This window comes from Triturus cristatus, chromosome 12 (genome assembly GCF_964204655.1).
Source record: "Triturus cristatus chromosome 12, aTriCri1.1, whole genome shotgun sequence".
NCBI lineage: Eukaryota > Metazoa > Chordata > Amphibia > Caudata > Salamandridae > Triturus > Triturus cristatus.
Window position 1 is genome coordinate 402,287,012 of NC_140595.1, and position 17,375 is coordinate 402,304,386.

At 40.5% G+C, this 17,375-nt stretch overlaps 1 protein-coding gene across 1 annotated transcript in view; it reads left to right on the forward strand.

Moving 5' to 3' along the window:
- Window positions 1–17,375, forward strand: part of POP4 (POP4 ribonuclease P/MRP subunit) — a 101,886-nt gene that overhangs the window by 49,226 nt on the left and 35,285 nt on the right. Inside the window, exon 5 of the mRNA XM_085638926.1 lies at window positions 13,872–13,949. Within this exon, the coding sequence (XP_085495052.1) occupies window positions 13,872–13,949 (78 nt within the window). The remainder of the gene's footprint in view (window positions 1–13,871; window positions 13,950–17,375) is intronic.

Sequence of the window (17,375 nt, forward strand, 5' to 3'; positions counted from 1 at the left end):
GTCCAACGGCTACCAATCCTTCCCTCTTGGGTGCCTAATATACTTAGGATTAAATAGCTTTTTACCAAAAGGATCAACAGTTATGTTCTTTACCTTATTTCTGAAACTCAACTCCCTCTCCTCGTCCAATCCATCTTTTCTATAAAATTCCAGACCCTCGTCAATTTAAAAAAAAAAAAAAATGGATAAATGCCAACAATAATCTTAGGGTCTCAAACACATATTGCCATAGTACACTCTGGCACAGAAAGGAAATACATTGTGTGTGAATATGCTCTTTGTGAAAGGGCAGAATACCATCACTCGCACTTATAATCACTGATAACTGAAGGGAGCGGAGCATGCAATATGGTCTAGAGGGCATAAGAAGTATATGACTGACACAATACCTGACCAATAGACGAAGACGTCTGGCTCAAATCCCTTATAAGTATGTCACAAGTACAATTTTAGTAAAATCTAAAGGTCTTTGCTAACGCTAGACTTAAAACTTGATAGTTTTCTTCGATTCAAAAGAATTCCATCTGCAGCAAGAGGAACATAAGCAGCCACAGACCAGATTTGATGTTGTTGGACTTCTTCATAGAGGTGAAGCTTTACTCCAATGTCGTAGTGAGCCACTTTTGGATATACCTGCCCCATTTAGGGTGCCCTACATAGAAAATGCGATCGGAGGGATGCTTGGATTAATCTGTCGTTTGTGATTATTCAGGGCGGGCTATAAGTACATAGAGCTATTTATGTATTTATTTAGTCAAGCTTGCCACTTTAGACAGGCATCAGACACATGGATTTAAACCTTGGACTGCCTTACAAAGGACAATTTCGGTCCTAATCACCAGGCCAGATTACCTCCAGACAAGAACACAGGCAATCTCTGACCGTTTTCTGTTTTTGTGGGCCTCATCAGCGAGGTGTAGCTTGAGTCCTCTGGCACGTTGAATGTAGCTAGTAAAATGTAGTGGTTTTGAGGTTTTGTTTCATAACCATGTAGTTTATTTAGGCAATTTTATCTTTTCACTATATAAAATTGTAATATGTTAATGGTTCTTTGTAAGTTTTCAATGCTACAATAAAAAAGTTCATAATATGCAGAGCACCATTAATGTATTACAATGCCACATCAAAGTTGCCTTAAAAATGTTTTTCTGTACTTTTCTAATTCTATAATAAAAATTGTCTGGAAAGGAGCACGGGAAGCTCGCAGGGCTCAGCCTCTGATCCCATGATACTTCATTTTCTGCTGACTGCCATGCTTTCAGCAACTATGGTTCCAGCACCCTTCAGGAGAATGTCATGGATGGAGAGCTGCTGAGACCTATCCTACATATCTCATGCATCAATTAAACCATTCGAATTTAACTTAGACGATGAAAGAGTTCTGATAAAGCAATATCCGAAAAAACGAATTGAAAACCAAAAGGGAAACAGAGGGAAGAGTTTTATTTTCTTGTAGCATCAGTAACTAATTTGTTTGAAATCGATTTAGAAGGTCTTTGACTGTGGAAACCGGATCCCAACAATGAAACCACTTTGATCCAAACTCTCTCCAATGGTGTTACCTGCTGACTTGAAGCTGAGAAGCAGTTGAAGCTGAGAAGCAGTTATAAATTAACAACTTGGCCATCACAAACGCGGATTGAGTCCTCATGCCAAGAGTAGAGCAGGCTTCACTCTCAGGTGAAACGTACTTGAGCAGTAGTGAGCTCCAAACAGGCAACAACTCTTGGATAAATTCTTCAAGCTCTCTACTTTGCCTGGCTGCTCACTTGGTATAATATAAGAGGAATCCGTGCTTATACTCAAAATATTAGTGAATCGCAGGTGCAAGGCAGAAGGAAAATGTTCAGTGAGCAGATTTTCAAACAAAATTCGATTTTGGCTTTAAAATTATCAGTAGATTTATCATTTATAATAATAAGTAAATAGTTTGTTGAATGCAGTTATATACACTTTGTTTGTGGTCTTGTTGGCCTGACTCTAACCCAGAAGCCCCAAAAGGTAGGAACGGACAACACTCAAAGTAGTCTTAATTGTTTTTCTTTTTCTTTTTTTTAAAGCAAGAATAACTGAGGTGCGCGCCCCAGCTAGAATGTTACAGTTGTTTATCAAAGCTCAATGGAAGAAATAGCAATATTGGGGGATTCTGTATCAAGACAATTGTTGAATCATTTTCACAGAGCAAAAAACCCAGTTTAAAGCGCCCCTTTCAAAACACTGGCAGAAGAATCATTCTAAATGTAGCAGCTGTTTTTAAATTAATGATATTTGGGAGACTTACCACTCCCTTAGTTGCTAAGATTTGGATGAGGGAAGTAAATCCATTAAGTAGAATACTCAGTGAGGCTTTATGCTAAGAAATAAAAAACGTTTCTATGTCTCTGTAATAGTTTTACCAATGTAACCTCTGATTTCACAGGTCTTAGGTTTCAATACATGCAAGTCTTCTAGCCAATAGGATAAAGATAAAGCAGATCCTGAAACTTTTAGCCTTGAACAATCTTCAAACATTGCAAAATACCACAGTGCAGATGCTTCTGAACATACCTTCTGTGACTAATCTGTGAAACGTGGTGATATACGTGGCTAACTCCTTGGTTCCCTGCTTCAAGTTCAATAACTCGGTGTCTGCAGAATGAGTGAAGGTGTGCCTGTCGAACAGTTTTCTAAGCTCTCTTCTGAACGCGTTGTAGTCATGTAATAAAGGGTCATCCCTCTCAATCAGGGGTATGGTCCAGTTAGCGGCAGAACCCCCAAGGTAAGAAATAACAAAAGCCCCCTTTGCTTGGTCTGTAGGAAAACAGGCTGCCTTGCATATAAAATGTAACTGACACTGGCTTATGAAAGTTGCGAACCTAGCCGTATCGCCTAAGAAATGTTCAAGGGGTGCTAATGGAATGGACTGGAGAGTGGATACGTGTATGACAGGATTAGACACACTAGAACCTGGTCTACTTAAGTCGGCGTCCACTCTTCTCTCTCTCTCTCTGTAAGACATCTACTCGTGTGGCTAGGGACTGGGTTTCTACTTGTAGGTTCCCAATCATGTTGGCTAAATCAGCCAACGTCACTTGGTTCAGTTCCATGACGCTTGGGCAGAATATAGTTCTTTTTCTTTTTGGGCTTTGCGTTCTGTCAGGAGCTCACCTGTGTTTCTGCAGAAGCGCCCAGGAACTGAAGAAAAGGTCCGCTACCTCCCCAAACCACCTATCGTGCTTATCAAACCCTAAATAACAATGGTAATCAGGGGAAGAAGGGAGACAAAACAAGGAAAAAGGGAAAGAAATCCTTCGACGTAGTTCACTTTCCACGGGGGCTTTTGTTTTAAACAAAATTGAAAAAGAAGGGGCTTTGTTAGATGGCAATTTGTGTATTCTTTCATGCAACAATTCTAAACCCTTCTATAAGTACCTTAAGGCTCCCTTCTTCTGATTGGGGCTGGGGAAAAGAGGATGTGTTGTCCAGGAGACTGTGCTGTGTGGAAGGAGTAAAGTTCATGAATACGTAAACCTGACATAAATGCACAACTATAATCCATAAACGTAAAACTACTGCTCACCAGTCTTGCTAAACAATGGGCCGGGAAATGTCTGGTGGTAATCTGAACTTCAATGCATTTAGAGAATCAAAATACCCTGTCTTCATGCGAAAGGTAACTTGGTAAATAGTAAACAAAAAAGGGCAGCGCAAAACGCTGTTACCGTAGTCTTCGGTTTCCAACTTATTTTCAGTTTCTGATAGGTCTTGTAAGTAAATGAAGTCCCGGCCAACAGTAGAGGGAAGGAGACTGGTGACCATCAGGAGTAGGGGCTTTAGGATGGCAGTGGAACGGAACTACAGTGTAAGGGGGTCCGGCTGACAGGCGGAATCAACAGCCAGAAGTCCGGCCGGCGGAACCAATGGAGTCCTGGCCGACGGGCGGAACCAAGAAACAATCGTCCAGCCTGCCAGCGGAACCAGACCCTCTGCTGTCCGGCTCGGTGAATGGGGCAAAAATTCAGGCAGTCCACAAGGAATGGGTAATCAAATGGAAGGGGAACCAGAACGCCGTCATGGGTCCCGGAAAAGAACGGCAGCCAAGGGTAACGGAGAGTCCAAGAATGAGGGATACTGCAGACAGGAACCGCCGAAGGGAGTGAGGGTCTCGACGCGAACCGGAAGCGCACAACCTCAACGGGAAATGCTAGAACTCAAAGTGCGATGTCAGGGGAGAGTCAGGCTTTTAAGCTTGCCTGACTTCCTCGCGCATGCGTGTTCCCAAGCCGCCATCTTGTGTCAGTGATGCCGGCAATCGTGACACTGCTGCTGCACATACTTTACCAATTATTTGTGTGTGAGTAATAGTGCACTGCTGCTGCCTATGCATGGTCCAATGATGTGAAGGAAGATTGCACGGTTCTTATACATGTTGGCCCTGTTTTGTGCATTTATGGCGGTTTACACTTCTATGACTCTTTTGAACAAGTTCAACGTGTGGGAGAAACTTTGACTGCTGTTATCAAGTGCCTTGCTTTGTGGTAGTGAATCTTGCACGGCTTAGACCTACACTGTGCCTGTGTCACGTGTTCCTGAAGCTTAGGAAAAAAGTTTTCAATATACAAGATGAAAATGATTGGCATTGCTGATGCTTGTTTTTTATTTGGCTTCTAGTACTCATAGTTCTTCATTTATAATGGGAAAACAAAAGCTGAAAGTACTGGAATGTCAAGAATAAGCTAGTGACATTTTGAGCATTCTGACATTAAATTGTATTGCATTGTAGTTGCATTAATATAGTGCTTACTACACCTGACAAGGCTTTCAAGCGAAGCGCTTTATGCCAAGTTGCCCACTTCTCTGGAAACTACATTAATGGCTAATTCAGTGGTTATTGGTTTTTGTTGGTATTTGGGATTAGCCTTCAATGTGGCTTGGCTGCAATAGACTACTTTCAACAACAGCCAAAAACAAGCATTTGCAATACAATAGGTCTCGCAATTACGCAAGTTTAAGCTATTGGCATTGTAAATGACAATGCCTTTTTATTTATGTTTTAAAAACAAAAATAAAAGGCATTGTTATTTGCAATGTCAATAGCTCAAACTCGCGTAAATGCGAGACTTATTGCATTGCAAATGCTTGTTGGCTTAGCAAAAAAAATAGTGACTTGATTAGCCATTATAATAACCCATCCTTATTAGAAATCACCTGAAGAAATGCATGATTTTAAGATAATTTAATTCAGTAAAACTGGTTTTATCGATCAATGTAAGACAAAACCTGTTAAAGAATGGATTCAGAAACACAAACCCTCTAGGTTTATTGCAATAAACATATTAGGTCACCGTGAAGTTTCACTGTATGAATACGTTTGAAGGATTGGGCATAGTTTTGGTTTGTTTCCTCTACCGAGGTAACACATAGAGTGGCAATAATGATCTGTAGAAATGGAAATATAAAAATGTTGACTAATGGCGCATATGAGAAGGGCTAGTGAATTTAGATCAACCTTAATATCCAAGAGAAAATATCTGCAATAATCATCTCCTATGGTCTTATTGCAAAAAATCCCCAAACTTTGAATGATCTACCTGTATCAATTACACTACTGAATGGGGAAATAATTTTGAGGGAGTTTTTAATTTTGTACACAATCTCAGTTGGGACTCCTTGAATCGGAAACACATCAAGTATAAATTGGCCACTCTATTCAATATTTTCCAGAATGAGTTAGACTGAATTGTTTCTTGGGTGATTTTTAACCCTGAGGCAGTAAAATACACCAATTTTAAAATCGGCACTAGACTTGAGTATTTCCATGTTTCATTCACACAATCTGAATCAGCTATGCAATCAATCCGAATGGGTTCTCAGACCATTCTTCTATCATACTCAAAGTAACTATAATTAGCTGCACAAAGGGAAGGTCAGGGGGGAAATTAATTAACTGCTTCTCAACAACCTAGATTATTTAAATTATGTAAACAATTTTATAAAGGATTTTTTAAAAATAAACTTGGGGTCAGAGTGGTAATTGTATAGGAGGCCATTAAGGCGGCCATAGGATGTAGAATAGTCTCTAAAACCACTGCCCAAAATTAAGAATAATAGGAAAATATATTTACATTGGAAAGGAAGATAGAGCGCTCCCAACAATAAAAATGTTCTTCAAACAGAATCAGAAGTTGACAGGAATCACTGGGAAATGGCTGAAGGTGAGCTGCAGAAATGTTCTAAACAAGAACAATTGAAATCACCACCACAGGCTTTCCAGTGGTATGAAGTCCTGCGAAAACAGTGGCATGGTCAGTGAAAATTAAGTATAAGAACATCATCAAGTTGCTTACTAAATCTTCTGAAAATAACTTCAGTCCTGTTAGAAATGTCCAGAACTTTACTAGAACAGTATTGAAAATGTATACTGTAGATCAAGAATCGAGAGAATATAAATTCTTGATTATGATTATTTTGATGAACTGACTCTTAGATAAGAGTCTTAAGCCTCCCAAATCTTATCTTCTTTTACAGAAAAAGAAATAAAAGATATTCTAGCAAGGGTACCAAATGGTGGTGAAAATGGGATCCCATCCGTAATCTACAAGAACGCTTTTAAATAATTAACTCCAATTAAGACTTATATAATTAATCACATACTTGCTGAGCAGCTCCAACATCATTCATTTCTCAAAGGGAAAATTGAGTTTTTTAGAGCCAGGCAAAAAAGCGGATGATGTTAATTGTTACTGACCAATCAATGTATTGGATGCTGATTAGAAGATCGTGGCTAAAGCATTGGGGATGCTGATTGCTAGATCAGATGTGTCATTGATACAGAGCGATCAAAATGACTTTGTGCTAGGTAGACAATTGTATAGCAATGCAAAATTTCTAGTGGAAGCAATAGCCTTCTTCCAAAACAGAACTGTACCTGCTGCTATTTTGTTTCTAGACAATAGAAAATTATCTTGACCTGGTAAGGTGGGATTCATTATTTATCATTTTAGAACTACATGGCTGTATTTCTAAATTTATCAGGTTACTAGCCAATCCATATAAGCATGCAAAGGCCACTAAAATGATTAATGCAAGACAGGCAGGATTTATTACTATTACAATAATTGCTAGTCAAGTTTGTTCCCCATTTTGATCGTCATATTTATTGACCTGTTAGCCATCACTATTCCTTTAAATAGCAAGATACAGTCACTCTTATAGTCATTTCCAAAAATCAAATTATATGCAGATTATATCACTCTTCACTTAAGGCAGATAAAGGCAATATTTTAAATACACTTGAACAAATACAGACATTTTCATTAATAGGGGCTAATGGAGCAACCATCAAAAAGCTGGATATTTATTATTTAATTGCACAAGCAAGTACTCCTAGAATGATGAAGGTGGGCCATTTAAATCACCCTAAGACACTTTTAGGAATTTAGGTTGCTGAAGAATAGGAAGCACTTTATTGCCAGAATTGTAAACCATTGATTACAAAAAAATGAATGCCCTTCTAAATGAAGGACACTTGCTTCCTATAACCCTAATGAGGCGGATTACTTTTATTTAAAAACAAAAAAGTTACTACTGCTCTTATTCATAGTCTTATTTGTAAGTCTTCCCATGCTCTTGAATGTGAGTTGTTTTGCTTTGATTAACACTCCTGTAAATGAATTTATTTTGATCAATAAAAACTCAGATTAATTTTAGATTATAATTTTTTTTCATTACCTAACATTAAGGTATATTATCTTATCATTTTCACTGGTTTTTGCAGTAGCTGGATCTCAATCTCAGTTTCATAGCTACGATAATTAATTAATTAAGATTGTGCAGGAACAAATAACCCCATACATCTCTTGCACTTTGAGAGCTCCCAAATAACAAAAGCGAAGTAGATACAAGACACTTTTGATGTTTTTTTTTTAAAGGGAAATAGCACATTCAGGCATACATTGGCAATTGTTTTACTAATAATATAGATATCGAACATAATAGGCAACTTGGGGAGAATGTTGCTATCGCCGAAATTAGAACGGCTATTACCTCTCTTCCGTCTGGTAAAGCTGCAGGGGAAGACACAATCCCTATAGAATTCTATAAAATCTGCATCGATGAAATACTTCCCCTTCTCTGTTCAGTAATTAATTTGATTGACCAAACAGGGAAGGCTCCAAACTCTTGGAATTCTGCTAAAATTGTCTTCTTCCTCAAAAAAAAAAACCTGCTGAGGAATGTGCTTCTTACAGACCTATTTCATTAATTAATGTAGATGCCAAAATATTCTCTAAAATTCTGGCACTCCGATTAGCTCCTTATATGCCTGAACTAGTTAATCCACAACAACATGGATTTATCACAGGCCGGGATACCACAGCCCATGTCAATATGGCAATTACCGCCTTTGATCTAGCTACGGCTAATTCCACCCGACTCGGCATGATACTTTTAGATGCTGAAAAGGCATTTGACCGAGTCGGGTGGGAATACCTTTGGGCTGTAATGAGAGCGTACGGCTTTGGAGGTCAATATCTAAGATGGATACAGGCCTTATATGATTCCCCAACTGCTAAAATCAGTTATGCTGGCTTGATCTCCCCAGGTTTCAAAATACTTAGGGGCACGCGACAGGGGTGTCCACTTTCACCCCTGCTGTTTGCGCTCTCCATGGAACCGTTTATAAACTCTTTACTTACTCAACTCCATATTACTCCATTGGAAGTCGGTTCTAATTTTTTGAAAATCACCGCATATGCCGACGACATCGCTATATATTCCACCGAAGTAGAAAAAGCTCTTACAACAATAATTGCAGAATCTAATACCTTTGGACTAATTTCAGGTTATAAATTAAATCTAAGTAAAACTCAGGTAATACTAAACTACCAACCATCGACATTTATACAAGGTACCTGCCGGGTGGCGACATATTTAGGGCTTAAAATATCAGCTAAAGTAAGTGATATAAATACATTAAACTATGATGTTTTGTTGAAAGAAACTGCCGGCCTCCTTAAAAAATGGCATAAGATACCCTTAAGTTTAATAGGTCGGATTAATTTAATTAAAATGAAGATCTTGCCAAAATTTTTATACTTATTTAGATCTATACCCTTACGGGTCAATAATTTTTTTGTTTAAGAAACTTGATGGGATCCTTAGTAGCTATATCTGGGATTATAAGAAAGCTAGAAGATCGCTTGCCCTGCTTAAATTACCAATTAATAAAGGTGGTTTAAATTTCCCTGATTTCAAGCTGTATTTCTTGGCAACTTTTTTTGGACGCCTCCGTAGTCTATTCATTCCAAATAACTCATACTATTACCACCAATTCTTGTTGGGTACTGACTCTAACCAATTTCTTGCAAGAACTAACGACCCTAACTATTTTAAAAGGGTTAAGTTTAAGACTGCCCGTGAGACAGTTGCGGTATGGAAATCCTTATTAGCTATATGTAAAACATCGTTTTTTCATTCAAAGCTTTCTCTGTGGGGTAACCCTGGTCTACCAGGAATATTTAACGACGGACATGGGACTGCTTGGGCAAATTTGGGAATTAATTGTTTGGGAGACCTTTATGGCAATCAGGGATTTCTGAACTTTACAACACTTAAACTTCTCTTTAACTTAACCGAAGCTATGCGATTTAAATATATCCAAATTAGAGACTATTTGGTTTGCAAAATGAAAATCAATCAAGTTCTGGATTCAGATCTATGGACATGTTTCTATTCAGATAAACAGAAGTCACTAATTAGTAGGGGCTATAAATGCTTGAATAATTTTAAAGAGGATAACTGTTCCAAAATTGCTTTGAAATGGACATCTAGACTTGCGACCAACATTACCTCTACCAAAATTTCAGCTTCACTCTGCAATATAAATAGAGTGGTTCAATCTTCGAACATTAGAATTCAGTTATATAAAACCATTTGTTCTCTATATTATACCCCATTCAGAATTTCCAAATGGTCTCCAAATTCTATATCAAATTTACGATCCAAGTGTCCCAAATGCGATCTTTTTGCGGCTGATATCACTCATATATTTCTTACCTGCCCAGCTTTATCTGAGTTCTGGTCTGGATTTGAAGATATTTTGTTGCAAAAACAGATCGTTTTTGGCTCTCTTTCGCCACTGTCTGTTTTATTGGACATACAATCTGTGAACTGTCCACACAAAGACTTATTAACTGTATTATTTTCTTGTGCTAGATTGACAATTGCTAGGGCATGGATTTCCCAGAAACCCCCACACATTCTGGAATGGTGGTTTCTGATCAATGAAATTTATACCATGGAGTGTGCTGTTGCTAAAACGAGAGGATTGAAATCTTTGAAAAAACTTGAAAAAATTTGGGGAACTTTTTTCTAATCCTTTTCATGTCTCTATTATTTATTTATTTGTATGGCCTATTTAACATCAAATGTATAGATTTTCACCATCAGCTATTCTTTGTTTTCTTTCGTTTTTCTTTTTGTATGTTTTACATGTGTTGTCAATAAAAATATATAAAAAAAAAAAGGGAAATAGCAATTATGTAAGAATTTTAAAATCCCTTTCATTTACACCTATACCAGGCTAATTGATTGCTCTCCCATTTTTTTCCTTTTTGACCTCATAAAAAAAGAGGGGATGACAAGGTGATGTTTTTTCCTATATCAGATGTTCCAGTGGCAAAAGCCTGGATATCTGTGCAATGGTTTGCAGAGCAAGGGATGCACATAATACAATGTTCTGTATGCCATTTGTACACTAATTAAGTGCTTTTTACAATGCTCTGCTCAGCAAATTAGACATTAAACATTAGACATCCAAGACATTATATACACCCAGAATTAAAGGAATAGGATCTTGGCCAAAATTGTTGCCTCAACGTTCTCTTGCCTACACTTTTGAAAAAATTGCAACCAAACGGTGAATAAGACTGGAACTGTTTTAACAGAGAAATTATGGAAATGTACATATAAGTAGAATTTTTCCATATTAAGATTCACAGAGTCTCGCTCTGTGGATTTTTTTAAAGCAAATGGATTATTTATCTAACATCTGCCTTACTGCTTAAGTTTGGGTTCTGGTTTATTCATCATCTTAGTTTTTTTTTTTTGTAGAGTTTTTTATAGCAAAAACTTGATCCAAATCCAATCAGGTATCAGAGCGCTTTATATAGCACCAGTTACGTTACATGAGGACACACATTCATTTTTTTGTTAAGCACGGGGAGTTTAAGTGATTTGCCCAGGATCACAGGATGTTCAGCGTTGTTACCGAGACTCAAACCCAGTTCCTCGTGTCCGAGGTTGAGCGCCCATCGTGTTGTATTACAATTGGTGGAAATTGGTATTTGTTAGACCTGGCACCATTGGCGTGAGTCTCCTTTCCATATTTTGCTTTTTTCTCCTCTGTGTTTGCTGGTGTTAGATGCTATGGGCGCTGTGCCACTGCCATTCAGTGCCACAGCAGGAATGCTCCCTATTGCAAAGTGACTGTATGAATTGGTATTCCTTATAACCCTAGCTGACCCAAGGAACATGTTTGGAAAGTCAAATTTAGTATGCATGAGCTCAGAATATTGGAGTACATCTTTTAGTGAGGTATTTTCTTGCCTAAGTCTTCCAGTATGCTCTGCTGTTATGTGTATTGGCTCTCTGGTTTTGGAGGGACAGGGCAGGGTGAGCCCGACCTGGATTGAATAAAGGGATCTGCAGTTGGAGTATGGGGAGGGGTGACCCTTTGAACTGAGCAGGGCTGTGCCTTGCAAGGGTAATGATGGCTCCACCTCCCACTGTGCGTCTGATGGCAGACCCCCCTCTTCCTGAAAGGCAGGATGCCGCATTGTAAACAAAGTGCTCCAGGACCACACCGAACTGGTTCTGGCTGGGCTCAGTGACTTTTGACTTTTGAGAACAAAGACTTTTGGGGTATAAATATCTGTGCTAAAACCCCTACACGGTGTGTTACTTCGGGATGTTAAGACGAACCTCTGTCCGTGTAACTAGAGGGAAAGGACTTTGAAACTTTCATCCATCTTGCTGAAGCAACTACCCAAGGGCCTGATTTGAGCTTGCCTCCTGCTGAAGTCTCAGGGACATTAGACTTCACCCATCAGCCTTCTGAATTCCTATCGAGGGGGATTCTACTCGCTGGTGAGACTTCTGTCGAATTCCAGAGCCTCTGGGTCTGCTGCGGGGAACGCGGGCTGGAAATCATCGCTATCGCGGGCCGCTGCAGCTGAAGAGCTGTTGCCGCTGAGAGCCCGCATCTGTCTGTGCTACGAGAATCAGCGATATCGCTATTGTGGGCCGCTGCAGCTGAGGAGCTGTTGCCGCTGATAGCCCGCATCAGTCTGTGCTACGAGAACCATCGCTATCGCTACTGTGGGCCGCTGCAGTTGAGGAGCTGTTGCCACTGAGAGCCCGCATTTGTCCGTGCTATGAGAATCATCGCTATCGCTATTGTGGGCCGCTGCAGCTGAGGAGCTGTTGCCGCTGAGAGCCCGCATTTGCCTGTGCTACGAGAATCATCACTATCGCTATTGTGGGCCGCTGCAGCTGAGGAGCTGTTGCCGCTGAGAGCCCGCATTTGCCTGTGCTACGAGAATCATCGCTATTTTGGGCTGCTGCAGCTGAGGAGCTGTGGCCTCTCAGAGCCGGCATCTGTCTGTGCTACAAGGATCATCGCTATCGCTGCAGTGGGCCGCTGCAGCTGAGGAGCTGTGCAGCTGAGTGCCCTCCTTTAATCACCGTCTCAGGATCATCGTGAGTGCACGCCGCGAACCGCTGCAGCTGGGAGCTATGGCCGCTGCGAGTCCACCTGTCATCATCGAGGCCCCCTCACAAAGCTGCGTGCTGAGCCCCTTTAAACCTCCGGTACATTGTACATCACCGGGTCGCGTAGACCCTGGCCTCGAACTAAGTTTGTTTCACACGCTTTTGATTGCTTTTATTGCTTTTTAAGTGCATTTATATTTATGTGCATTGTGGCTTCTTGATCGCTTTTGAGCCTTGTGCTAAGCCTATATAAAGATACTCATTTTTCTATAACTACTTATGTGGTGTCCCTTTGTAGTGTCTTCACTGCGTTATTGTGTATGGTCATAAATGCTTCACACACTGCCTCTGAGATAGGCCTGTCTGCTCAAGCTACGTTACCAAAGCAGGGGTTATCAAAGGGCATAGCCCCCTTACTCTGACTTAGGAAGAAGGGTCCCTATTTGTACACTGGCGCCAGCCCTTGCCAACTAGAGATCCCCATTCCTAACAGAATTACTGTTAGTCTAGCTACAGATTTCTGATCTAGGCTGTTTCCGAACTTTGGTGATTTATCAAATATCCAAATCAATCCAATCTCTACTGTAGTGACCATTGCAAGATCCATTAGAACTGCCGGAAATCCCCTAAACCCCTATTGTGTTTGGAGATAGGGTTAAAAAAATTAAAACGTTCAAGTTCTTGAATGTATATACTTCGGGTCAATTAGCAGATTTGGAAGCATTTGGAACCCTGAACGTTTTTGCTGATTATGTTTATCGTGGTAATTTTCTGTTTCATATGTTTTTTAAATATATGTATATTGATGTTAAAAAGATTTTTTGTTAATTATAAATCAGTTTGTTTAATTTTATTACCAAGCAGATACTCATCCTGGAAAAAAATAGATTTTATTAAAAAAATATAGAATAAAAAAATAGAAAAAAAATATTACCTTCACGTATATGTTATCTAGTTATTTGACATGAATCAGAGAAATTAGCCCTTATTTACCTTGTTTTGCAGAATTTTAATTGCATTTGTGAAATGGCCATGTGAATACCTGCAATGGGGAACCTTAATCCATATTGAAAGAGAAGTTTTATATTTTTGGGTGAATAGAGTATTTTTATTTATTACAGATATGAACTATTTCTACCATTACATGAACTGTGGAAGCAGTACATCCGGGACCTGTGTAATGGGATCAGACGAGACACGTAAGTTATGTACTTTTTGGGTCTATTTCTTTATTCATTTTTCTGCCTATGGCTACAAGGAACGGTTCATTTTATGATTGTCACCAAATTCCTCCCAAATTTTCAAACCATACCGGTAATGGGGGCTTGTCAACCACTGTCTTTGAAGGAACGGGAAAGAGACTTAGACTGGTGCCAACGAGCTGAGTAGACGGTATATAAAAGTAGGGGTGTATCAAGAACTGGGAGAAAATTTGGGCACCATGGAGCAAATACAGAGTGAATGTGAGGATGCGGGACCTGTGCATTAGCCTCATTCAATAGGGAAAGTAAGCTGGATTCTAATATATGTTTAAATGCGGTTCTGAATGAAGTTACTTATATTGACACTTCCCTCTGGATCCCGGGAGGTGATACGTTTTAAACCTCTCCTAAGAGACATTAATGCGACAAAGCAACCTAATGATGTACATGCATATGTGATTTCTGAATTATATGGTCTAATGAGCGAAGTTAATAAAAACAGTTATAAAAAATAAATTTTAAAAAAAACATACAGTTAATGTTTTTCCACTATTATAAGCAATTTTTAAACAACATGCTTTATGCATAAGAGCCACCATGTAATTCAGAAACACATCCTAAAACTGCACTGTCAGAAATAGCCACATTAGGATTAATATCAATAGAGCTTACCTCTGTATGTCATCTAGTGGTTGCCAGATAGACCTTCCTTGCTCTTTGGTACTGTTGGAAATTAGGTTACTGGTTGCGGTGGGCGAAACCCTATTTGAGCAGCAGCCATAATCTCTGTCGGTGGGAAACGCAAGCAAACCCTAAATTAACCTGTGCAATAAATTGAGATCAGAACAACAAAAATCCAATCCGTGGAACCGGATATTATGCAATTTTAAAGATTTAAGTGAAAATAGTGTCCAGAAGCACAGTATGCCAACTGTGATTATCTGGTCGCACTAGACCAGGACAAAGTCACAAGCTCAGGCCGACCGCGATGGATCACGGCAGGGATACAGGGGCCATGTTAGGCATGCTGAACAAACTACCTTAAATCCTGGTTTGCGGAGCGTTGCAAGATTCCGCTTTGAGTATGTGTGAGTAGCATCAGCTCCGAGGAGGCTGCAGTGCAGAGCCTGGGTCGTTGTCAAGGATGCTGACGACTTGGGCCTTACAGTGAAAAGTCCTGCGTCAAAGATGCATCGTGCACCGGTGGTTCCGAAGAAGCTGTGTGGCTTTAATGCCGATTCATTCATCACCGAGGATGCCGTCGACGTGGGGCTTGCAGTGTGAAGGCCTGCATTGAGGATGTTTCACGCAGTGATGGTTCCATGGAGACCGTGGGCTGTGATGCAAGGCCCAGCATCTGGAATCCATCAGGCTGTAGCTGTTCCGGTGCGGCTGCAAGGAGATGCATTGCACTGCATTGGTTCTGCTTACAGGACCACACCTGGGCTCGCAGAGCACCTTCATGCCCCCTTCCAAGGGGTGGGACCTGGGTGGTACCAGTTGTAGGGCAAGTCTCAGAGCAGAGAAAGTCCAGACACTGGGTTCAAGGTGGTTGGAGCCTTTTCTGTCCAAGATGTTCTGATCAGGAGGCCAGCAATCTAGCCCTTGAAGTAACACTGGTAGCCCTGGGTTCAAGCTGCAGGTCCAGTCCTTCTTACTCAGGCAGCACAGTATTAGTCCTTCTTGCAGAGCAGCACAGCAGTCCGTCTGAGTCTTCCAGAGGTCTATTGAAGAGTTGGGTTTGAGGGTCCAATATTTATACCTGCTACCCACTTTGAAGTAGGAAAAGGTTCTGGAAGTTTCCACCCCTAGAGGTTCTTTGAATTTCCTGCCTCCCTGCCCTGGCACCAGCTTGTCTGTGGCCACAATAGTGTAAAAGCTTTTGTGAGTGTGCCCAGGGGACAGGCTGCAGGCTCCAAATGGGTGGGACAAGAAAATGCCAACTTTCTAAAAGTGTCATTTTCAGAATAGTGACTTAAAATCTGAATTTCCCATTCAAGAGGATTTTAAATTACTAGTCTTGAGACACCAAACTTATTTGGGAGAATCGTTTTTATTGGTATTTATGTAACACTCTTATCAGAAACTCTCACCACGATAACATTTCCATAGTGAGATCAACATGTTACATAATGTGGTTATCAGTTATAGTTCACTGTACAATGTACACAACATTTTTAACCAATGTGAGAAATAGTAAATCGGCAAGGATGACATTGTGGCTTAAGTCCAGCCCAGCAGTCTCTGCCGGTTTTAGGCAGAAAGCAAATCAGTCGCTCACCAGAGTGAATAAAGAAACCCTGGGGAGTGGTTGGGTTATTGTCCATAGCATTCTATCAGAGCATGCAAAACATGGAGATTATCGGAACCTATTACTTAGGCTACGCTGTCAGTGATAATGCAGAATAGGATAGAAGCCATAGTGAGAAATAAAAAAAAAAGAAAAGCAAATTCCTCGTCGTCATGTAACATAAAACAAAACAACGAACTATAACAAAAAGAAAATCACCAGAGGTCTGCTATTAGCTCAGTGATCTGTCATCAGCGAAATGCTGCTATTTGAGGGTCCGGGGGAGGCCCCCAATCAGGAGAAGTGAGAACCAGGGTGACAGGGGGGCCTAGACAACCACTCCCTGAACCAGCAAGGACTACATCTGGTACATAAGCCGAGCATCTGCGTGTCACTAGTACAGAATTCACTCAGCTAACCCCCACGATGTGGGTGTCTATTCTCATCTGTCAGAGTCTGTGGTGCTCGAGTGCGTGGTCAAGTCAGACATGTGTCACGTGTCCCACGCCTTCACTAGTTCCGCCCAGCACTCAGCTAATGGTTTACGCCGCTTTGTGACCTTATCCTCTCTAATCAATGCCTGCTCCTCCGCTCTAGCCCAGCAAGTAACATCCTGTTACCAATGTGCCACTAGAGGAGGTTGCTTCACCTTCCATCTAAGCGCCAGTCTACGTTTGGCTAAGAGAAGGGCCAGATCTATGAATCTATGACTAAGTCTTTTGGCTTTAGGTTTCGGAAAGAGACCCACAAGGCAGACCTCCGGACAGCATGCCAGGGTCCGTGATAACATTTTGTTAAGCATATTGACAATCTTCGGCCAATAGCCGGCAAGTGCAGGACAGGCCCAAACCATATGATCTAAGTCAGCATCTCATTGGGAGCATCTGGCACTGGCCTGGGTATCACTCCCATATACTACATTCAATCTGTGTGGGGTAGGGTAAGTTCTATGAAGCATGTTGAATTGGATACATTTAAAAGCGGCATTCCTGGGCACTTTTTTGGGACTACCTAAAACCTTTTTCCATTCTTTCTCAAAAGCTGCCTATTTAAGGCAGTCTCCCGCTTGCTTTGCAGGTGTGGCAGGGGTCGATATGTAGTCTCCATTATGGCTTGGTAAAGCCACTTCACTA